Source organism: Salvelinus fontinalis, chromosome 2 (assembly GCF_029448725.1).
Source record: "Salvelinus fontinalis isolate EN_2023a chromosome 2, ASM2944872v1, whole genome shotgun sequence".
NCBI classification, from domain to species: Eukaryota; Metazoa; Chordata; class Actinopteri; order Salmoniformes; family Salmonidae; genus Salvelinus; species Salvelinus fontinalis.
This window is the reverse complement of record NC_074666.1, coordinates 4,659,238-4,686,233: the sequence shown is the minus strand read 5'-3', so window position 1 is coordinate 4,686,233 and position 26,996 is coordinate 4,659,238. Positions and strand designations below refer to the sequence as shown.

Genomic DNA, 26,996 nt, shown 5'->3' with positions numbered 1-26,996 from the left:
TCATGGCGATTGACTTTATCTCCAGTTTGAACTAGTCCAGTTTCTCCCAAATGATTGGCTGATTCCTCTTGATGACCCTATTGGACATGACTTCAACCGGGTCACCAGGAGGGATCAGCCAATAAGGTTGGAAGTCCCACCCAGTTGACTACCAATGCTACAGCGAGCTTTCGACCACTAGAGACCTCTATCCTTCTCTATGGGGTAGGCGCCGTAACGTCACCGCGGAACTTCCTCCAACCGACAACGGTTTAAATCAACACACACAAGAGGAATAGTCACATGCAATATACATTTACACTGCCAGGAACCCGAATCAAACAAATCATATTCATTATTAATACAACTCCTTTTAATTGGCTTTTTGCTTTTCATTTTAGTTCAAGTAGTGCCATATTGTTTAAATTAATTTCTAAAGTGAAAAAAGTTAGGTTTTGAATTAGATCATTTGCATTTGTGAATATGAAATGTACCTAATATTATTATCAGTTTAATTAAATATACTACATCTTTATCAATGTCAGAAATTCTGAAATATATCATTATATCAAAACCATTAAATTGTACAACCGGTCCTATTTAAAAAAAAATGTAATTCTGTATATCAATCCAAAAAATTATACTATATATACAGGCAAAAAAACTAATGTAAAATGGTCTCCTTCTCCATTCCACAGAAATCACAGTTATTGTCAATATTCAGCTTGAATCTTTCCAAAACATGTTTCACAGGATAAATTCTATGTAACATTTTAAATTAAATTTCCTTTACTTTGTTACTGATACAATATTTGATAGCAATTTTCCATGCTTTCCCTCGATGTATATCACCATAGATATTTGAACAAAATAATCTTGCTGAGGGAATTGTAGTATCACAAAACATATTCCTAATCTGTTTATTACTTCATTTATCTTTGATGTTAGTTAACATTGCCAATGAATATATTTTTATGTAAATCTATGTTACTTACATCAACCATAGAGGAATTTAAAAGATATACAATCCCCTTGAAATCACATCAAAAACAATTGCATATTCTTTTGGGGTTATTGGAATTTGAAATGTTTCAAGAAATTCCCCATATGAGAGAAGATATCCGGTCTCATTCAGTAACTGACCAACCTAGAACGAAAGGGAGCGGAAGTGATGAGAATTGAAATGATATCCAATCAGAATGGTGAAGAAATGTCACGCAGACATGGTGGCGGTGTCAATATTGTAGTTAAACTTGCTTTTGTTGCCATGCAGTCACTTGTGTTGTTCTAGCTGTCAGAAAACCACTATATGTAAGATTGTGTCAAATATTTAACAGCACATATCTATCTGAATGTTCCGCATCGTTCTGAACGCGTCCACTAGTGTACCTTGCGTTACGTTCAGGACGACGTCAGGAATCCTGCGTTCATCTGCGCAGCTGTCGTTCTCTCCACTGGTTCTATTCCGAGAGTAGTTAGCGGCAGAGCGGCTTCAAAACAGCACCAACTCAAAGCAGGGGTTCATCTTATAGATGTCAGACTGAAGACAGACCCAGCCACCAGCGGTACTGACACAGAGAGACGTTTAGTAAAGTAGGGCTGGACACAGGTGGACTTTCACGTCGTCGGCGTTGTGACAACAACATAGACCAACGCAATGAGCAGCAATAATGAACCCCGCTTTGATCCAAAGGGTAATATCTCTTTCCTGGAACACGATTTGCAACAACACACTACTAAAACGAGACTACAGACTATTAGTGCATTTGGTCTTCTGGTAGTTATTCATTTAAAGGAGCATAATGTTACTCTTTATAGTCCAATGACTTTACATGTTCAGTCAGCAAGAGTTAATGTTACCACAGAATACAACTCGTGATTCAGTTCCTGTTTTGGTGGAGTCATAATAAAGAACATGGACACATCTCTGGTGCCACCTGCAGGCCATGTTATAGAGCACAGTCCAGATAGACTTTAATTGGTAGAACTTTCATATGTGACTGAACCTCTACCTATTATAAAAAATGAGGCTGGTCTACAACAGAATCTGGGGTTAGTTCTTGAGATGACCTGATTAGCTAACTGTGTATGTGTGCGTGTGTCTCTCTGTCTATCTCTCTCTGTGTCTCAATTCAATTGACTTTATTGACATGGCAAGTTCATTATTACTTACATTGTCAAAGTATACATATCGAAAAATAAAATATATATGTATATATATACAAAATATATATATATTTATATATAAATAAATGGTGGGACCAACAGCAATAATAATGGTGTTATGGGGTTACCATTAACAACAACTACAATGTTAATCAGAACAACAATACATTAAATCAACAGTAGTAGACCAGTGTCAACATGACTGAGAAGACACATGACCTGGTAGTAGACCAGTGTCAACATGACTGAGAAGACACATGACCTGGTAGTAGACCAGTGTCAACATGACTGAGAAGACACATGACCTGGTAGTAGACCAGTGTCAACATGACTGAGAAGACACATGACCTGGTAGTAGACCAGTGTCAACATGACTGAGAAGACACATGACCTGGTAGTAGACCAGTGTCAACACGACTGAGAAGACACATGACCTGGTAGTAGACCAGTGTCAACATGACTGAGAAGACACATGACCTGGTAGTAGACCAGTGTCAACATGACCGAGAAGACACATGACCTGGTAGTAGACCAGTGTCAACATGACTGAGAAGACACATGACCTGGTAGTAGACCAGTGTCAACATGACTGAGAAGACACATGACATGGTAGTAGACCAGTGTCAACATGACTGAGAAGACACATGACATGGTAGTAGACCAGTCTCAACATGACTGAGAAGACACATGACCTGGTAGTAGACCAGTGTCAACATGACTGAGAAGACACATGACCTGGTAGTAGACCAGTGTCAACATGACTGAGAAGACACATGACCTGGTAGTAGACCAGTGTCAACATGACTGAGAAGACACATGACCTGGTAGTAGACCAGTGTCAACATGACTGAGAAGACACATGACCTGGTAGTAGACCAGTGTCAACATAACTGAGAAGACACATGACCTGGTAGTAGACCAGTGTCAACATGACTGAGAAGACACATGACCTGGTAGTAGACCAGTGTCAACATGACTGAGAAGACACATGACTTGGTAGTAGACCAGTGTCAACATGACTGAGAAGACACATGACCTGGTAGTAGACCAGTGTCAACATGACTGAGAAGACACATGACATGGTAGTAGACCAGTCTCAACATGACTGAGAAGACACATGACCTGGTAGTAGACCAGTGTCAACATGACTGAGAAGACACATGACCTGGTAGTAGACCAGTGTCAACATGACTGAGAAGACACATGACATGGTAGTAGACCAGTCTCAACATGACTGAGAAGACACATGACCTGGTAGTAGACCAGTGTCAACATGACTGAGAAGACACATGACCTGGTAGTAGACCAGTGTCAACATGACTGAGAAGACACATGACCTGGTAGTAGACCAGTGTCAACATGACTGAGAAGACACATGACCTGGTAGTAGACCAGTGTCAACATGACTGAGAAGACACATGACCTGGTAGTAGACCAGTGTCAACATGACTGAGAAGACACTGACCTTTTTTGGAATATCATTATATTTGTTTTTTTTTAGGTTAACGGTCAGAGCCCAGGTCTGACAGAACCTGTGAAGACGATCTAGGTGCTGCTGTAACCCCTCTTTAGTGGGAGACAGCAGCACCAGGTCATCTGCGTACAGCAGACACTTGATTTCAGTGTTGTGTAGGGTGATACCAGGTGCTGCCGATTCTTCTAATGTTTTTGCCAATTCATTAATGTAGATGTTAAATAATGTTGGACTTATTGGGCAGCCCTGTTTCACTCCCCGCCCCTGAGAGAAGAAGTCTGTTTGCTTGTTGACAATTGTAACCGCACATTTGTTTTTAGTGTACATTGATTTAATAAAATCATATGTTTTCCCTCCAATACCACTTTCTATTAGTTTATTGAAAAAAAACTTTGTGCCAAATTGAATCAAATGCTTTCTTGAAATCTACAAAACACGAGTAGATTTTGCCTTTGTTTTGGTTAACTTGTTTATCAATTAGAGTGTGGAGGGTGTAAATGTGGTCAGTTGTACGATAATTTTTTAGAAATCCAATCTGGCTTCTGCTCAGGACGTTGTGTTCATCAAGGAAATGATGTAGTCTGCTATTTATAATACTGCAGAGAATTTTCCCCTAGTTGCTGTTAACGCAAATTCCTCTGTAATTATTTGGGTCAAATTTGTCTCCATTTTTATAGATTGGTGTGATCAATCCCTGGTTCCAAATATCGGGGAAAATACCTGCAGTGAGGATAATGTTGAAGAGTTTGAGTATAGACAATTTGAATTTGTGGTCTGTATATTTGATCGTTTCATTTAAAATACCATCAGCACCACAGGCCTTTTTGGGTTGGAGGGTGCATCGTTTTTCCAATAATTATTCTTCTGTAATTGGGGTATCCACAGGATTCTGATAGTCTTTGACTGCTAATTCAAGGATTTGTGATTTTTCTTGTATATATTTTTGTTCTGGGCTCTTTGTTATATTGCTGTAGAGGTTTGCAAAGTGATTTCTCCACATATCCCCATTTTGGATAGCCAATTCCTCATGATGAGGCTTGTTTAATTTATTCCAATTCTCCCAGAAGTGGTTTGATTCTATGGATTCCTCAATTCCAACCAGCTGATTTCTAATGTGCTGTTCCTTTTTTGTTCTTAGGGTGCGTTTGTATTGCTTCAGTATTTCCCCATATTGAAGGCGTATATTTTTGTTGTCTGGTTCTCTGTGTTTTTGATTAGATATATTTCTCAATTACTTTCTTAGATTTTTGCAATCATTATCAAACCATTTTTCATTATCTGTTATTTTTGGTTTGCTCTTATGCTTCTTTAGATTAGCCAAGGAGGCTAATTTGTCAAATATAACGTTTATGTTCCTTACGGCCAAATTTACACCTTCATTGCTGTAGGAGAATGTTAAGGCTAAAAAGTTGTCCAGGAAAGATTGTATTTTTTGGCTACTAATTGCTTTTTGGTAGATGTCTGTACTGTTCTCACTCCATCTATAGGCTTGTTTAGTACCATGTAATTTATTGGGCTGTGATGCTTCATGGTTGGGTTCTGCTCTTCTCAGATACACTGTGATTTTACTGTGGTCTGAGAGAGGTGTTAGTGGGCTGACTGTGAAGGCTCTGAGAGACTCTGGGTTTAGGTCGGTGAAGAAGTAGTCTACAGTGCTTCTGCCAAGGGATGAGCTGTAGGTGTACCTACCAAAAGAGTCTCCTCTCAGCCTACCATTGAACAGACCCAGTGTTCGACAGAGCTGCAGGAACTGTACTCCGTTTTTGTTTTTCACTTCGTCATAGTTGTTTCTGTGGGGGTATGTGGGGAGGGAAAGGTTATTGCTTCCTGGTAGGTGTTTATCCCCATGACTGTTAATAGTGTCTTGTTCTTCTGCTGTTCTAGCATTCAGGTCTCCACAGACCAGTACGTTGCCTTGGGCCTGAAAGTGACTAATCTCTCCCTCTAGAATGGAGAAGCTCTCTTCATTGAAGTAGGGTGACTCTGAGGGGGGAATGAATGAGGCACAGAGGAAGACGTTTTTATCTGTCAAGATAGCCTCCTTGTTGATTTGTAACCAGATAAAGAATTCTCCTGTTTTGATCAATTCGATTGAATTAATTAGTTCAGATTTATACCATGTTAGCATTCATTCCCCCCGAGTCTGTTTGATTCCTTTTAATTTAGTGGATGGTATGATTATCTCCCTATAACCTAGTGGACAGCCAGTGGAAACATCACCTCTGCACCATGTTTCCTGTAGTACTACAATATCAACATCATCCATTTCTTTCAGGAAGTCTGGGTTTCTGCTCTTTAGCCCAAAAGCAGAGGACTTCAATCCTTGTCAATTCCAACATGCAACGTAAAAAGACTTCATAACTTTTTTTTCTCTTTACCTTTAAATTGAGACAAACACTCACAATCCAACAAGAACTATTAAAATAGGATTTTTCAATTAAAGTAAACTCTTATTTTACAAATGTGATTTGTTTATCATTTGAGATAGAATTTGTGTCATGCCACTTGGGTGGATGTAGTGTGAGGATGGTGGAGTTGTTGTGCTCATCTTACCGTGACTTTCGACCTATAACATGTGAGCATCCATGACCCTCGGCCTATCACATGTGAGCATCCATGACCCTCGGCCTATCACATGTGAGCATAGTAGACTCAGCATTTGTTTAATGTCACTCTTTTGGTTGGTATAGGGCTAGGCCAGTTGCTCCTCTCACAGCCTGTGCGTAGCTCTGCCTGCTGGGCTGTGGTTCCTCCAGGTGGGGGTCTGCGGTGGGGGGCAGGAGGCCTCGTCTGGGTGGTCTGTGCTGCGCTGGCTGTGGTGGGCATTGAGGTTGGTGGTGCTGTGGTCGTGGCTGGGGGGTCCAGGGTGCTGGTCCGGGGTGTTGTCTCGGTGATCTCGGAGGGGTGGAGATTGCTCCGCTGTTCCTGGGTGGAGAGGTCGGGCTGCAGTTTAATGTAACGTCCTTGAGAGTCTTGGCAAGGATGGGGACTGTCTCCCTGTACAGGTGAACATGGTCATAGAGACAGTCCAGATCGAGGGTGGGAGGGTGGGCCAGGTGTACATTGGGTCGCAGGGCACAGCCCCGGGATAGGCTGGCGTTTATTCTTTGGATTGTGGCGGCCGGGTGGAAGTCCCTTCTCTGTAGAAGGGTTGACACTATGATTCTTGAGTTGGGGAAGATTGCGGAGGCCTTCTCAATCACTCCCCGTAGTGAAGTCGCCACCCTCTCCTGCTGAGCACGCAGGTCGTTGCTTCCGGTATGTATAATTATGTGGCTTGGCGACCCGAGATGGGCCTTATCAAGCAGCTCCATGGCACTCTGCGTTGTTGGGCACCACACCTTTCTCCTTTTGTGTCTAGGGAAAAGTTTATTCTCTTGAACATACTTCCCGTTTGAGTCCATTAACAGGACGATGTCAGCCAGTGTTTCTTCTGGACTGGGGGGTGGTGGGTGTTGGAGCTGGGGGAGGCTGTTCTGTGGGTTGGGGAGGAGGGGTGCAGCAGCCAGGGCTGGGGAAGTCTGGCTGGTTGAGCTGGGCTCCTCTGCTGTGTGAGGGCAGGTCATAGGGTGGTGATCTATCTGCTCCTGCAGCCTGTCCTCTGCTCTCTTTCTCTCCTGCAGCCTGTCCTCTGCTCTCTTTCTCTCCTGCAGCCTGTCCTCTGCTCTCTTTCTCTCCTGCAGCCTGTCCTCTGCTCTCTTTCTCTCCTGCAGCCTGTCCTCTGCTCTCTTTCTCTCCTGCAGCCTGTCCTCTGCTCTCTTTCTCTCCTGCAGCCTGTCCTCTGCTCTCTTTCTCTCCTGCAGCTCCTCTCTTAGTGCGGTCAGCTCCTTATTGCTGCTCTGCCTGTCTTTTTGGAGCTCTCTCACCTCCTTTGTTAGATCAGCCATCTCTCTCACCTCCTTTGTTAGATCAGCCATCTCTCTCACCTCCTTTGTTAGATCAGCCATCTCTCTCACCTCCTTTGTTAGATCAGCCAGCTCTCTCACCTCCTTTGTTAGATCAGCCATCTCTCTCACCTCCTTTGTTAGATCAGCCAGCTCTCTCACCTCCTTTGTTAGATCAGCCATCTCTCTCACCTCCTTTGTTAGATCAGCCACCTCTCTCACCTCCTTTGTTAGATCAGCCAGCTCTCTCACCTCCTTTGTTAGATCAGCCACCTCTCTCACCTCCTTTGTTAGATCAGCCACCTCTCTCACCTCCTTTGTTAGATCAGCCACCTCTCTCACCTCCTTTGTTAGATCAGCCACCTCTCTCACCTCCTTTGTTAGATCAGCCACCTCTCTCACCTCCTTTGTTAGATCAGCCACCTCTCTCACCTCCTTTGTTAGATCAGCCACCTCTCTCACCTCCTTTGTTAGATCAGCCACCTCTCTCACCTCCTTTGTTAGATCAGCCACCTCTCTCACCTCCTTTGTTAGATCAGCCACCTCTCTCACCTCCTTTGTTAGATCAGCCACCTCTCTCACCTCCTTTGTTAGATCAGCCACCTCTCTCACCTCCTTTGTTAGATCAGCCACCTCTCTCACCTCCTTTGTTAGATCAGCCAGCTCTCTCACCTCCTTTGTTAGATCAGCCACCTCTCTCACCTCCTTTGTTAGATCAGCCACCTCTCTCACCTCCTTTGTTAGATCAGCCACCTCTCTCACCTCCTTTGTTAGATCAGCCAGCTCTCTCACCTCCTTTGTTAGATCAGCCATCTCTCTCACCTCCTTTGTTAGATCAGCCACCTCTCTCACCTCCTTTGTTAGATCAGCCACCTCTCTCACCTCCTTTGTTAGATCAGCTACCTCTCTCACCTCCTTTGTTAGATCAGCCACCTCTCTCACCTCCTTTGTTAGATCAGCCACCTCTCTCACCTCCTTTGTTAGATCAGCCACCTCTCTCACCTCCTTTGTTAGATCAGCCACCTCTCTCACCTCCTTTGTTAGATCAGCCACCTCTCTCACCTCCTTTGTTAGATCAGCCAGCTCTCACCTCCTTTGTTAGATCAGCCAGCTCTCTCACCTCCTTTGTTAGATCAGCCACCTCTCTCACCTCCTTTGTTAGATCAGCCACCTCTCTCACCTCCTTTGTTAGATCAGCCACCTCTCTCACCTCCTTTGTTAGATCAGCCAGCTCTCTCACCTCCTTTGTTAGATCAGCCATCTCTCTCACCTCCTTTGTTTGATCAGCCATCTCTCTCACCTCCTTTGTTAGATCAGCCATCTCTCTCACCTCCTTTGTTAGATCAGCCATCTCTCTCACCTCATTTGTTAGATCAGCCAGCTCTCACCTCCTGTGTTAGATCAGCCATCTCTCTCTTGAGTCCGTCTCTCTCTTGCTGAACCTCTTTCAGCTGTGTTACAAGGCTGCTGTCCTGCTCTGTCCTCACCTTGGTTAGGAGCTCCTCTAAGGTGTGGTTGTCTGGTTGCTGCTTGCTCACGCTCTCCCTGAGCAGGACCACCTCCCCCTCCAGTTTGGTGAACTCATCCCTCATGACAGCCATGGTGGTGAGGAGGGCCTGAGCCTGGTCTGCACTGAGGGGGTCGCTCTCCTCCTGGGGCGTGTCCTCCACTATGGTGGGAAGAGAGGTGCTGGATGTGCCTTTTTGGGTGGGGGGGGGGGGGGGGGGGGGGGTGAGGGTGGTGCTGGTGGAGTTTGTCTTGTGGGAGGGCATGTCACTGGTGGTGTTCTTCTCTCTCTCCTCTCTCTCCTTAATGGTCTGAAAGTCTTTTTCAAACAGCCTAATGTTACCTTGCACCATGACAGTCCCAGTCTTGTAGAGGTTGATTGTTATCATGGTGCTGTCAGGGTCGTCTGTCTCTTTGATTTTCAGCTTCCACCCATTACAGATTCCCTCTTTCTTTATGGATGGGTAGTGAGAGCAGACTGCTGAGCGCCATGCATTTGGCTGGTCAGTGAGAAAGATGAGATTACTCACGTCACCGTTTTTGTAGAGGTCTGCAAAAAGGGTTTCTGGCCTCTCCTCTAGTAGTTTCTGTTTGAAAGCTTTCCCCATTGTGTCATTTTTGGCCTTTTTAGGGTAGAGAATGGATTCTGCGCTGAGGGGGAGTGGGGACATGGTGTCTGTGGCTCTGCTACTACCGCTGCTGCTGCGCTGTTCTGCTGCCCCGTTGCCATGGCAACCGGTCGGTTCGTCTGCTGTTCGCGCTACTTTAGTTCAAAAAGCAGCAAAAATAGTGACAAATCCTCACACAAAAAAACTGAAGATATGTTTACAGTTAGTCCGTGCTCCTTTTTGGTTTTCTCACTCAGTTTGGTCGTTTGATGTAGTTGTATTAACTACTCTTGCTAGGTTTGTTCCAGCTCGTTTCTTCTGGCTAGCTTGTTAGTCTGCTGGCTAGGTCTTTGTTGTGTAGCTAGCTAGCTAGACTCAAAACTTCTTACCTTGAGGTGCAAAGTCACTTTTTTTTCTATTCTGAATGAATAGAGTTGTTGTTCATCACTTCTTGTCTGGAATTCTTCTTCGATTAGAGTGTTTATCTCATTCTAAAAACATGACATTGTGAGGATCTGTGTTTATTGCACTATAACCCAATGCTATGTGATATATGTGATATAATATAATATTAGCAACTGTTAGCCTGGGCGCCTGGGTGTCTGTGCTGGAAGTAACAGTTATCCCCAGATAAGTGCTGGGAAGCTGTGGTTAGACTTGAGCGAGAACAGTATGCTTTCTATGCAGGTGAAAATAGCTCAAATGTTACAGAACTGTCTGACCTCAGTCTCTGGGGTGTGGGAGCGTAATCTACACAGCAACAGCGCCGGACACCAAGGAGCTCCAAGAGGCTGGGACCAGCCTGAGCGCCAGCGATAGGCTGAGCAAAGTTTAAACCATGCTCAGCCTCTACTGTGATAGGCCAACAGATGGGTTGGAACTACGTCTGTCACAGTATAAGAACAGCTGTTTACTTACATCTTGCCAGTTCTCTGTTCTGCACTGCGAGGTGATACAGAGAACCCGTATATACGAAAATTGCATTTACCATTTATCGCTTGAGTTTAATATCAATACTTAAAGTATATTCGGTGACTCTGAATCACATTTTGTCCTGATACCAGATTTGAATTGACTCAAATCCCTTATAACATATATCAGGATCTCATGTCTCTCTTTCTCTCTCTCTCTCTCTCTCTCTCTCTCTCTCTCTCTCTCTCTCTCTCTCTCTCTCTCTCTCTCTCTCTCTCTCTCTCTCTCTCTCTCTCTCTCTCTCTCTCTCTCTCTGTCTCTCTCTGTCTCTGTCTCTGTCTCTGTCTCTGTGTCTCTCTCTCTGTGTCTGTCTCTCTCTCTTTGTGTCTGTCTCTCTCTCTCTCTCTCTCTGTCTCTCTCTGTGTCTGTCTCAGAGCACCAGCACCTGCGCTACAACCCCCTCCGGGACACGTGGGTTCTGGTGTCGGCCCACAGGATGAAGAGACCCTGGAGTGGCCAGGTGGAGAAGGAAGAGGAGGACCAAGTACCTCAACATGACCCAAACAACCCCCTCTGTCCGGGGAACACCAGGGCCAACGGAGAGGTGAGAACCTTGACCTCTAACCATATAACCCTGACACGACCGACCCTGACAGATAGTTGATACAGTAGATAGATACATACAGTATACAGTAGATAGATAGATACAGTATATAGTAGATACAGTAAATAGAGTATATAGTAGATACAGTATATAGTAGATACAGTAAATACAGTAGATAGTACATACAGTATATAGTAGATACAGTAAATAGAGTATATAGTAGATACAGTATATAGTAGATACAGTAAATACAGTAGATAGTACATACAGTATATAGTAGATACAGTAGATACAGTATATAGTACATACAGTATACAGTAGATAGATATATACAGTATATAGTAGATACAGTAAATAGAGTATATAGTAGATACAGTATATAGTAGATACAGTATATAGTAGATATAGTAAATAGAGTATATAGTAGATACAGTAAATACAGTAGATAGTACATACCGTATATAGTAGATACAGTAAATACAGTAGATAGTACATACCGTATATAGTAGATACAGTACATTTACATTTAAGTCATTTAGCAGACGCTCTTATCCAGAGCGACTTACAAATTGGTGCATTCACCTTATGACATCCAGTGGAACAGCCACTTTACAATAGTGCATCTAAATCTTTTAAGGGGGGGGGGGGGCAGAAGGATTGCTTTATCCTATCCTAGGTATTCCTTGAAGAGGTGGGTACAGTATATAGTACATACAGTATATAGTAGATACAGTATATAGTAGATACAGTAGATACAGTATATAGTAGATACAGTAGATACAGTATATAGTAGATACAGTAGATACAGTATATAGTGCATACAGTATATTGTAGATAAAGTAGATACAGTAGATAGAGTAAATACAGTATATAATAGATACAGTAGATAGTAGATATAGTAGATATAGTAGATACAGTAGATACAGTAGATATTAGATACAGTAGATAGTAGATATAGTATATAGTAGATACTTTAGATAGTAGATACAGTATATAGTAGATACAGTAGATACAGTATATAGTAGATACAGTAGATACAGTATATAGTAGATACAGTAGATAGTAGATACAGTAGATACAGTATATAGTAGATACAGTAGATAGTAGATACAGTAGATACAGTATATAGTAGATACAGTAGATAGTAGATACGGTAGATAGTAGATACAGTAGACACAGTTTATAGTAGGTACAGTATATAGTAGATATAGTATATAGTAGATACTGTACATAGTAGATACAGTATATAGTAGATATAGTAGATACAGTACATAGTAGATATATGTATTTAGTAGATACAGTAGATAGATATATACAGTATATAGTAGATAGATAGATAGATACAGTATATAGTAGATACAGTAGATAGAAAGATACAGTATATAGTAGATACAGTAGATAGATATATACAGTATTTAGTAGATACAGTAAATAGAGTATATAGTAGATACAGTATATAGTAGATACAGTAAATACAGTAGATAGATAGATACAGTATATAGTATATACAGTAGATAGTAGATTGTAGATACAGTATATAGTAGATACAGTATATAGTAGATACAGTATGTATTAGATACAGTATGTAGTAGATACAGTAGATAGTAGATACAGTAGATCGTAGATGCAGTATATAGTAAATACAGTATATAGTAAATACAGTAGATAGTAGATACAGTAGATAGTAGATACAGTAGATAGTAGATACAGTAGATAGTAGATACAGTAGATAGTAGATACAGTAGATATAGTAGATACAGTAGATATAGTAGATACAGTAGATGCAGTATTTAGTACATACAGTAGATACAGTATTTAGTAGATACAGTATATAGTAGATACAGTATGTATTAGATACAGTATGTAGTAGATACAGTAGATAGTAGATACAGTAGATCGTAGATGCAGTATATAGTAAATACAGTATATAGTAAATACAGTAGATAGTAGATACAGTAGATAGTAGATACAGTAGATAGTAGATATAGTAGATACAGTAGATATAGTAGATACAGTAGATATAGTAGATACAGTAGTTATAGGTAGACACAGTAGATATAGTAGATACAGCAGATAGATACAGTATATAGTAGATACAGTATATCTACTGTATATATCTATTGTATCTACTGTATCTACCTACTATATCTACCTATCTACTGTATCTATCTACTGTATCTATATATAGTATATACCAATATCTACATGTCTACCTATCTACTGTATATATCTACTGTATCTATCTATTGTATCTATATATAGTAGATATAGGTAGATATAGTAGATATAGGTAGATACAGTATATATAGTAGATATAGGTAGATACAGTAGATGTAGGTAGATATAGGTAGATACAGTAGATATAGGTAGATATAGGTAGACACAGTAGATATAGGTAGATATAGTAGATATAGGTAGATATAGGTAGATATAGGTAGATATAGGTAGATATAGGTAGATACAGTAGATATAGGTAGACACAGTAGATATAGGTAGATACAGTAGATATAGGTAGATACAGTAGATATAGGTAGATACAGTAGATATAGGTAGATACAGTAGATATAGGTAGATATAGGTAGATACAGTAGATACAGTAGATACAGTAGATATAGGTTGATACAGTAGATATAGGTAGATACAGTAGATATAGGTAGATACAGTAGATATAGGTAGATACAGTAGATATAGGTAGATACAGTAGATATAGGTAGATACAGTAGATATTTTATTTATTTATTTTTTATTTTACCGTTATTTTACCAGGTAAGTTGACTGAGAACACGTTCTCATTTGCAGCAACGACCTGGGGAATAGTTACAGGGGAGAGGAGGGGGATGAATGAGCCAATTGATACAGTAGATATAGTAGATACAGTAGATATAGTAGATATAGGTAGATATAGGTAGATATAGGTAGATATCGGTAGATACAGTAGATATAGGTAGATATAGGTAGATATAGGTAGATATAGGTAGATATAGGTAGATGTAGGTAAATGTAGGTATATATAGGTAGATACAGTAGATATAGTAGATACAGTAGATATAGGTAGATACAGTAGATATAGTAGATACAGCAGATAGATACAGTATATAGTAGATACAGTATATCTACTGTGTATATCTACTGTATATATCTATTGTATCTACTGTATCTACCTACTATATATACCTATCTACTGTATATATCTACTGTATCTATATATAGTATATACCAATATCTACATGTGTCTACCTATCTACTGTATATATCTACTGCATCTATCTATTGTATCTATATTTAGTAGATATAGGTAGATACAGTAGATATAGGTAGATACAGTAGATATAGTAGATATAGGTAGATACAGTAGATATAGGTAGATATAGGTAGATATAGGTAGATATAGTAGATATAGGTAGATATAGGTAGATATAGGTAGATATAGGTAGATATAGTAGACACAGTAGATATAGTAGATACAGTAGATATAGTAGATACAGTAGATATAGGTAGATATAGGTAGATACAGTAGATATAGTAGATACAGTAGATATAGGTAGATATAGGTAGATACAGTAGATATAGTAGATACATTAGATATAGTAGATACAGTAGATATAGGTAGATATAGGTAGATATAGTAGACACAGTAGATGTAGGTAGATGTAGGTAGATATAGGTAGATATAAGTAGATACAGGTAGATATAGGTAGATACAGTAGATATAGGTAGATACAGTAGATATAGGTAGATACAGTAGATATAGGTAGATACAGTAGATATAGGTAGATACAGTCGATATAGGTAGATACAGTAGATACAGTAGATATAGGTAGATACAGTAGATATAGGTAGATACAGTAGATATAGGTAGATACAGTAGATACAGTAGATATAGTAGATACAGTAGATATAGTAGATACAGTAGATATAGTAGATACAGTAGATATAGGTAGATATAGGTAGATATAGTAGATGTAGGTAGATATAGGTAGACACAGTAGATATAGGTAGATATAGTAGATATAGGTAGATATAGGTAGATATAGGTAGATATAGGTAGATACAGTCGATATAGGTAGATACCGTAGATATAGATAGATACAGTAGATATAGGTAGATATAGTAGATATAGGTAGATACAGTAGATATAGATAGATACAGTAGATATAGGTAGATACAGTAGATATAGGTAGATACAGTAGATATAGGTAGATATAGGTAGATATAGGTAGATATAGGTAGATACAGTAGATATAGTAGATACATTAGATATAGGTAGATATGGGTAGATACAGTAGATATAGGTAGATATAGGTAGATACAGTAGATATAGTAGATACATTAGATATAGGTAGATATAGGTAGATACAGTAGATATAGGTAGATATAGGTAGATACAGTAGATATAGGTAGATACAGTAGATATAGGTAGATATAGGTTGATACAGTAGATATAGGTAGATACAGTAGATATAGGTAGATACAGTAGATATAGGTAGATACAGTAGATATAGGTAGATACAGTAGATATAGGTAGATACAGTATATATAGTAGATATAGGTAGATATAGGTAGATATAGGTAGATATAGGTAGATACAGTAGATACAGTAGATATAGGTAGATATAGGTAGATACAGTAGATACAGTAGATATAGGTAGATATAGGTAGATACAGTAGATATAGGTAGATACAGTAGATATAGGTAGATACAGTAGATATAGTAGATATAGTAGATACAGTAGATATAGTAGATACAGTAGATATAGGTAGATATAGGTAGATATAGTAGACACAGTAGATGTAGGTAGATGTAGGTAGATATAGGTAGATATAGGTAGATACAGTAGATATAGGTAGATACAGTAGATATAGGTAGATACAGTAGATACAGTAGATATAGGTAGATACAGTAGATATAGGTAGATACAGTAGATATAGGTAGATACAGTAGATACAGTAGATATAGTAGATACAGTAGATATAGTAGATACAGTAGATATAGTAGATACTGTAGATATAGGTAGATATAGGTAGATATAGTAGATGTAGGTAGATATAGGTAGACACAGTAGATATAGGTAGATATAGTAGATATAGGTAGATACAGTAGATTTAGTAGATACAGTAGATATAGGTAGATATAGGTAGATATAGGTAGATACAGTCGATATAGGTAGATACCGTAGATATAGATAGATACAGTAGATATAGGTAGATATAGTAGATATAGGTAGATACAGTAGATATAGATAGATACAGTAGATATAGGTAGATACAGTAGATATAGGTAGATACAGTAGATATAGGTAGATATAGGTAGATATAGGTAGATATAGGTAGATACAGTAGATACAGTAGATATAGGTAGATATAGGTAGATACAGTAGATATAGGTAGATACAGTAGATATAGGTAGATATAGTAGATATAGGTAGATACAGTAGATATAGGTAGATACAGTAGATATAGGTAGATACAGGTAGATACAGTAGATACAGTAGATATAGGTAGATATAGGTAGATACAGTAGATATAGGTAGATACAGTAGATATAGTAGATATAGTAGATATAGTAGATACAGTAGATATAGTAGATATAGTAGATATAGTAGATATAGTAGATATAGTAGATACAGTAGATACAGTAGATATAGTAGATATAGGTAGATATAGGTAGATACAGTAGATATAGGTAGATACAGTAGATATAGTAGATACAGTAGATATAGTAGATACAGTAGATATAGGTAGATACAGTAGATATAGTAGATATAGTAGATATAGTAGATACAGTAGATACAGTAGATATAGGTAGATATAGGTAGATACAGTAGATACAGTAGATATAGGTAGATATAGGTAGATACAGTAGATATAGGTAGATACAGTAGATATAGGTAGATATAGGTTGATACAGTAGATATAGGTAGATTAGGTAGATATAGGTTGATACAGTAGATATAGGTAGATACAGTAGATATAGGTAGATACAGTAGATATAGGTAGATATAGGTAGATATAGGTAGATATAGGTAGATACAGTAGATACAGTAGATATAGGTAGATATAGGTAGATACAGTAGATACAGTAGATATAGGTAGATATAGGTAGATACAGTAGATATAGGTAGATACAGTAGATATAGTAGATATAGGTAGATACAGTAGATACAGTAGATATAGGTAGATATAGGTAGATATAGGTAGATACAGTAGATATAGGTAGATACAGTAGATATAGGTAGATACAGTAGATACAGTAGATATAGGTAGATATAGGTAGATACAGTAGATATAGGTAGATACAGTAGATATAGGTAGATACAGTAGATATAGTAGATATAGTAGATACAGTAGATATAGTAGATACAGTAGATATAGGTAGATATAGGTAGGGTTAGGGGTTAGGTACAGTAGATATAGGTAGATATAGGTAGATACAGTAGATATAGGTAGATACAGTAGATATAGGTAGATACAGTAGATATAGGTAGATACAGTAGATATAGGTAGATACAGTAGATATAGTAGATACAGTAGATATAGGTAGATATAGGTAGATATAGGTTGATACAGTAGATATAGGTAGATACAGTAGATATAGGTAGATATAGGTTGATACAGTAGATATAGGTAGATACAGTAGAAATAGGTAGATACAGTAGATATAGGTAGATATAGGTAGATATAGGTAGATATAGGTAGATACAGTAGATACAGTAGATATAGGTAGATATAGGTAGATACAGTAGATACAGTAGATATAGGTAGATATAGGTAGATACAGTAGATATAGGTAGATACAGTAGATATAGGTAGATACAGTAGATATAGTAGATATAGTAGATACAGTAGATATAGTAGATACAGTAGATATAGGTAGATATAGGTAGATATAGGTAGATACAGTAGATATAGGTAGATATAGGTAGATACAGTAGATATAGGTAGATACAGTAGATATAGGTAGATACAGTAGATATAGGTAGATACAGTAGATATAGTAGATACAGTAGATATAGGTAGATATAGGTAGATATAGGTAGATACAATAGATATAGGTAGATGTAGGTAAATGTAGGTAGATATAGGTAGATACAGTAGATATAGTAGATACAGTAGATATAGGTAGATATAGGTAGATATAGGTAGATACAGTCGATATAGTAGATACAGTAGATATAGTAGATACAGTAGATATAGGTAGATACAGGAGATATAGTAGATACAGCAGATAGATACAGTATATAGTAGATACAGTATATCTACTGTGTATATCTATTGTATTTACTGTATCTACCTACTATATATACCTATCTACTGTATATATCTACTGTATCTATATATAGTATATACCAATATCTACATGTGTCTACCTATCTACTGTATATATCTACTGTATCTATCTATTGTATCTATATTTAGTAGATATAGGTAGATATAGTAGATATAGGTAGATACAGTATATATAGTAGATATAGGTAGATACAGTAGATATAGGTAGATACAGTAGATATAGGTAGATACAGTAGATACAGTAGATATAGGTAGATACAGTAGATATAGGTAGATATAGGTAGATATAGGTAGATACAGTAGATACAGTAGATATAGGTAGATATAGGTAGATACAGTAGATATAGGTAGATACAGGCGATATAGGTAGATATAGGTAGATATAGTAGATATAGTAGATATAGTAGATACAGTAGATGTAGGTAGATATAGGTAGATATAGTAGATGTAGGTAGATATAGGTAGACACAGTAGATATAGGTAGATATAGTAGATATAGGTAGATATAGGTAGATACAGTCGATATAGGTAGATACAGGTAGATACAGGTAGATACAGGTAGATATAGGTAGATACAGGTAGATATAGGTAGATACAGTAGATATAGGTAGATATAGGTAGATACAGTAGATATAGGTAGATACAGTAGATATAGGTAGATACAGTAGATATAGGTAGATACAGTAGATATAGGTAGATACAGTAGATATAGGTAGATACAGTAGATATAGGTAGATATAGGTAGATATAGGTAGATACAGTAGATATAGGTAGATACAGTAGATATAGGTAGATACAGTAGATATAGGTAGATACAGTAGATATAGGTAGATACAGTAGATATAGTAGATACAGTAGATACAGTAGATATAGGTAGATATAGGTAGATATAGGTAGATATAGGTAGATACAGTAGATATAGGTAGATACAGTAGATATAGGTAGATACAGTAGATATGGTAGATACAGTAGATATAGTAGATACAGTAGATATAGGTAGATATAGGTAGATATAGGTAGATACAGTAGATATAGGTAGATACAGTAGATATAGGTAGATACAGTAGATATAGTAGATACAGTAGATATAGGTAGATACAGTAGATATAGTAGATACAGTAGATATAGGTAGATATAGGTAGATACAGTAGATATAGGTAGATACAGTAGATATAGGTAGATACAGTAGATATAGGTAGATACAGTAGATATAGTAGATACAGTAGATATAGTAGATACAGTAGATATAGGTAGATATAGGTAGATACAGTAGATATAGGTAGATACAGTAGATATAGGTAGATACAGTAGATATAGGTAGATACAGTAGATATAGTAGATACAGTAGATATAGTAGATACAGTAGATATAGGTAGATATAGGTTGATACAGTAGATATAGGTAGATATAGGTAGATATAGGTAGATACAGTAGATATAGGTAGATGTAGGTAAATGTAGGTAGATATAGGTAGATACAGTAGATATAGTAGATACAGTAGATATAGGTAGATACAGTAGATATAGTAGATACAGCAGATAGATACAGTATATAGTAGATACAGTATATCTACTGTGTATATCTACTGTATATATCTATTGTATCTACTGTATCTACCTACTATATATACCTATCTACTGTATCTATATATAGTATATACCAATATCTACATGTGTCTACCTATCTACTGTATATATCTACTGTATCTATCTATTGTATCTATATTTAGTAGATATAGGTAGATATAGTAGATATAGGTAGATACAGTATATATAGTAGATATAGGTAGATATAGGTAGATACAGTATATATAGTAGATATAGGTAGATACAGGAGATATAGGTAGATATAGGTAGATACAGTAGATATAGGTAGATACAGTAGATATAGGTAGATATAGGTAGATATAGGTAGATATAGTAGATACAGTAGATATAGGTAGATATAGGTAGATATAGGTAGATACAGTAGATATAGGTAGATATAGGTAGATACAGTAGATATAGGTAGATATAGGTAGATATAGGTAGATACAGTAGATATAGGTAGATATAGGTAGATACAGTAGATATAGGTAGATACAGTAGATATAGGTAGATATAGGTAGATATAGTAGATATAGGTAGATACAGTAGATATAGGTAGATACAGTAGATATAGGTAGATATAGGTAGATACAGTAGATATAGGTAGATACAGTAGATACAGTAGATATAGGTAGATATAGTAGATATAGGTAGATACAGTAGATATAGGTAGATACAGTAGATATAGGTAGATACAGTAGATATAGGTAGACACAGTAGATATAGGTAGATACATTAGATATAGGTAGATATAGGTAGATATAGGTAGATACAGTAGATACAGTAGATATAGGTAGATATAGGTAGATATAGGTAGATACAGTAGATACAGTAGATACAGTAGATACAGTAGATACAGTAGATACAGTAGATATAGGTAGATATAGGTAGATATAGGTAGATACAGTAGATACAGTAGATATAGGTAGATACAGTAGATATAGGTAGATACAGTAGATATAGTAGATACAGTAGATATAGTAGATACAGTAGATATAGGTAGATATAGGTAGATACAGTAGATATAGGTAGATGTAGGTAAATGTAGGTAGATATAGGTAGATACAGTAGATATAGTAGATATAGGTAGACACAATAGATATAGGTAGATACAGTAGATACAGTAGATATAGGTAGATACAGTAGATACAGTAGATATAGGTAGATATAGGTAGATATAGTAGATACAGGAGATATAGGTAGATATAGGTAGATACAGTAGATACAGTAGATATAGGTAGATATAGGTAGATACAGTAGATATAGGTAGATACAGTAGATACAGTAGATATAGTAGATACAGTAGATATAGTAGATACAGTAGATATAGGTAGATACAGTAGATATAGGTAGATATAGGTAGATACAGTAGATATAGGTAGATACAGTAGATATAGGTAGATACAGTAGATACAGTAGATACAGTAGATATAGTAGATACAGTAGATATAGGTAGATATAGGTAGATACAGTAGATATAGGTAGATGTAGGTAAATGTAGGTAGATATAGGTATATATAGTAGATATAGGTAGACACAATAGATATAGGTAGATACAGTAGATACAGTAGATACAGTAGATATAGGTATATATAGGCAGATTAGGTAGATATAGGTAGATATAGTAGATATAGGTAGATATAGTAGATATTGGTAGATATTGGTAGATATAGGTAGATACAGTAGATATAGGTAGATATAGGTAGATACAGTAGATACAGGTAGATACAGTAGATATAGGTAGACACAGTAGATACAGTAGATACAGGTAGATACAGGTAGATATAGGTAGATACAGGTAGATATAGGTAGATACAGTAGATATAGGTAGACACAGTAGATACAGTAGATACAGTAGATATAGGTAGATATAGGTAGATACAGTAGATACAGTAGATATAGTAGATACAGTAGATATAGGTAGATATAGGTAGATACAGTAGATACAGTAGATATAGGTAGATACAGTAGATATAGGTAGATACAGTAGATATAGTAGATACATTAGATATAGGTAGATATGGGTAGATACAGGTAGATATAGGTAGATACAGTAGATACAGGTAGACACAGTAGATACAGTAGATACAGTAGATATAGTAGATATAGGTATATATAGTAGATACAGTAGAAACAGTAGATATAGGTAGATACATTAGATATAGTAGATATAGGTAGATATAGGTAGATATAGGTAGATATAGGTAGATACAGTAGATATAGTAGATATAGTAGATATAGGTAGATACAGTAGATATAGGTAGATACAGTAGATATAGGTAGATATAGTAGATATAGGTAGATACAGTAGATATAGGTAGATATAGGTAGATACAGTAGATATAGGTAGATACAGTAGATATAGGTAGATACAGTAGATATAGTAGATATAGGTAGATATAGGTAGATACATTAGATATAGTAGATATAGGTTGATATAGGTAGATATAGGTAGATATAGGTAGATACAGTAGATATATTAGATATAGGTAGATACAGTAGATATAGGTAGATACAGTAGATATAGGTAGATACATTAGATATAGTAGATATAGGTAGATATAGGTAGATATAGGTAGATATAGGTAGATACAGTAGATATATTAGATATAGGTAGATACAGTAGATATAGGTAGATACAGTAGATATAGGTAGATACAGTAGATATAGGTAGATATAGGTAGATACAGTAGATATAGGTAGATACAGTAGATATAGGTAGATACAGTAGATACAGTAGATATAGGTTGATATAGGTAGATATAGGTAGATACAGTAGATACAGGTAGATATAGGTTGATACAGTAGATATAGGTAGATACATTAGATATAGGTAGATATAGGTAGATATAGGTAGATATTGGTAGATATAGGTAGATACAGTCGATATAGGTAGATACAGTAGATATAGGTAGATAAAGTAGATACAGTAGATTAAGTAGATATAGGTTGATACAGTAGATATAGGTTGATATAGGTAGATATAGGTAGATACAGTCGATATAGGTAGATACAGTAGATATAGGTAGATACAGTAGATACAGTAGATATAGTAGATATAGGTTGATACAGTAGATATAGGTTGATATAGGTAGATATAGGTAGATACAGTAGATACAGTAGATATAGGTAGATACAGTAGATACAGTAGATATAGTAGATATAGGTAGATACAGTAGATATAGGTAGATACAGTAGATATAGGTAGGTACAGTAGATACAGTAGATATAGGTAGATACAGTAGATATAGGTTGATACAGTAGATATAGGTAGATACAGTAGATATTAGATACAGTAGATAGTAGATATAGTATATAGTAGATACTTTAGATAGTAGATACAGTATATAGTAGATACAGTAGATACAGTATATAGTAGATACAGTAGATACAGTATATAGTAGATACAGTAGATAGTAGATACAGTATATAGTAGATACAGTAGATAGTAGATACAGTAGATACAGTATATAGTAGATACAGTAGATAGTAGATACGGTAGATAGTAGATACAGTAGACACAGTTTATAGTAGGTACAGTATATAGTAGATATAGTATATAGTAGATACTGTACATAGTAGATACAGTATATAGTAGATATAGTAGATACAGTACATAGTAGATATATGTATTTAGTAGATACAGTAGATAGATATATACAGTATATAGTAGATAGATGTATATAGTAGATACAGTAGATAGAAAGATACAGTATATAGTAGATACAGTAGATAGATATATACGGTATTTAGTAGATACAGTAAATAGAGTATATAGTAGATACAGTATATAGTAGATACAGTAAATACAGTAGATAGATAGATACAGTATATAGTATATACAGTAGATAGTAGATTGTAGATACAGTATATAGTAGATACAGTATGTATTAGATACAGTATGTAGTAGATACAGTAGATAGTAGATACAGTAGATCGTAGATGCAGTATATAGTAAATACAGTATATAGTAAATACAGTAGATAGTAGATACAGTAGATAGTAGATACAGTAGATAATAGATACAGTAGATCGTAGATACAGTAGATAGTAGATACAGTAGATAGTAGATACAGTAGATATAGTAGATACAGTAGATATAGTAGATACAGTAGATACAGTATTTAGTAGATACAGTAGATAGTAGATACAGTAAATACAGTAGCTAGATAGATACAGTATATAGTATATACAGTAGATATATTAGATACAGTAGATATAGGTAGATACAGTAGATATAGTAGATACAGCAGATAGATACAGTATATAGTAGATACAGTATATCTACTGTATATATCTATTGTATCTACTGTATCTACCTACTATATCTACCTATCTACTGTATCTATCTACTGTATCTATATATAGTATATACCAATATCTACATGTCTACCTATCTACTGTATATATCTACTGTATCTATCTATTGTATCTATATATAGTAGATATAGGTAGATATAGTAGATATAGGTAGATACAGTATATATAGTAGATATAGGTAGATACAGTAGATATAGGTAGATATAGGTAGATACAGGAGATATAGGTAGATATAGTAGATACAGTAGATGTAGGTAGATATAGGTAGATATAGTAGATGTAGGTAGATATAGGTAGACACAGTAGATATAGGTAGATATAGTAGATATAGGTAGATATAGGTAGATATAGGTAGATATAGGTAGATATAGGTAGATACAGTCGATATAGGTAGATACCGTAGATATAGGTAGACACAGTAGATATAGGTAGATACAGTAGATATAGGTAGATACAGTAGATATAGGTAGATATAGGTAGATACAGGAGATATAGGTAGATATAGTAGATACAGTAGATGTAGGTAGATATAGGTAGATATAGTAGATGTAGGTAGATATAGGTAGACACAGTAGATATAGGTAGATATAGTAGATATAGGTAGATATAGGTAGATATAGGTAGATATAGGTAGATACAGTCGATATAGGTAGATACCGTAGATATAGGTAGACACAGTAGATATAGGTAGATACAGTAGATATAGTAGATACAGTAGATATAGGTAGATACAGTAGATATAGGTAGATACAGTAGATATAGGTAGATACAGTAGATATAGTAGATACAGTAGATATAGTAGATACAGTAGATATAGGTAGATACAGTAGATATTTTATTTATTTATTTTTTATTTTACCGTTATTTTACCAGGTAAGTTGACTGAGAACACGTTCTCATTTGCAGCAACGACCTGGGGAATAGTTACAGGGGAGAGGAGGGGGATGAATGAGCCAATTGATACAGTAGATATAGTAGATACAGTAGATATAGTAGATATAGGTAGATATAGGTAGATATAGGTAGATACAGTAGATATAGGTAGATGTAGGTAAATGTAGGTATATATAGGTAGATACAGTAGATATAGTAGATACAGTAGATATAGGTAGATACAGTAGATATAGTAGATACAGCAGATAGATACAGTATATAGTAGATACAGTATATCTACTGTGTATATCTACTGTATATATCTATTGTATCTACTGTATCTACCTACTATATATACCTATCTACTGTATATATCTACTGTATCTATATATAGTATATACCAATATCTACATGTGTCTACCTATCTACTGTATATATCTACTGTATCTATCTATTGTATCTATATTTAGTAGATATAGGTAGATACAGTAGATATAGGTAGATACAGTATATATAGTAGATATAGGTAGATACAGTAGATATAGGTAGATACAGTAGATATAGGTAGATACAGTAGATATAGGTAGATATAGGTAGATACAGTAGATATAGGTAGATATAGGTAGATATAGGTAGATATAGTAGATATAGGTAGATATAGTAGATATAGGTAGATATAGGTAGATATAGGTAGATATAGTAGATATAGGTAGATATAGTAGATATAGGTAGATATATGTAGATACAGTAGACATAGGTAGATACAGGCGATATAGGTAGATATAGGTAGATATAGTAGATGTAGGTAGATGTAGGTAGATATAGGTAGATATAAGTAGATACAGGTAGATACAGTAGATATAGGTAGATATAGTAGATATAGGTAGATACAGTAGATATAGGTAGATATAGTAGATATAGGTAGATACAGTAGATATAGGTAGATACAGTAGATATAGGTAGATACAGTAGATATAGGTAGATACAGTAGATACAGTAGATATAGGTAGATATAGGTAGATATAGGTAGATATAGTAGATATAGGTAGATACAGTAGATATAGGTTGATATAGTAGATATAGGTAGATATAGGTAGATACAGTAGATATAGTAGATATAGTAGATACAGTAGATATAGTAGATACAGTAGATATAGTAGATACAGTAGATATAGGTAGATATAGTAGATACAGTAGATATAGTAGATACAGTAGATATAGTAGATACAGTAGATATAGTAGATACAGTAGATACAGTAGATATAGTAGATACAGTAGATATCGTAGATACAGTAGATATAGTAGATACAGTAGATATAGGTAGATATAGTAGATGTAGGTAGATATAGGTAGACACAGTAGATATAGGTAGATATAGTAGATATAGGTAGATACAGTCGATATAGGTAGATACCGTAGATATAGGTAGACACAGTAGATATAGGTAGATACATTAGATACAGGTAGATACAGGTAGATACAGGTAGATATAGGTAGATACAGGTAGATATAGGTAGATACAGTAGATATAGGTAGATACAGTAGATATAGGTAGATATAGTAGATATAGGTAGATACAGTAGATATAGGTAGATACAGTAGATACAGTAGATATAGTAGATATAGTAGATACAGTAGATACAGTAGATATAGTAGATACAGTAGATATAGGTAGATATAGTAGATATAGGTAGATACAGTAGATATAGGTAGATACAGTAGATATAGGTAGATACAGTAGATACAGTAGATATAGGTAGATATAGTAGATATAGGTAGATATAGGTAGATACAGTA

General features: G+C 36.1%; 1 protein-coding gene across 1 annotated transcript in view; it reads left to right on the top strand.

Moving 5' to 3' along the window:
* The first annotated feature begins 1,200 nt into the window (after positions 1–1,200).
* Positions 1,201–26,996, top strand: part of galt (galactose-1-phosphate uridylyltransferase) — a 128,873-nt gene continuing 103,077 nt past the window's right edge. Inside the window, exons 1-2 of the mRNA XM_055861383.1 lie at positions 1,201–1,673; positions 10,964–11,133. Coding sequence (XP_055717358.1) covers positions 1,637–1,673; positions 10,964–11,133 — 207 coding nt within the window. The 5' untranslated portion in view covers positions 1,201–1,636. The remainder of the gene's footprint in view (positions 1,674–10,963; positions 11,134–26,996) is intronic.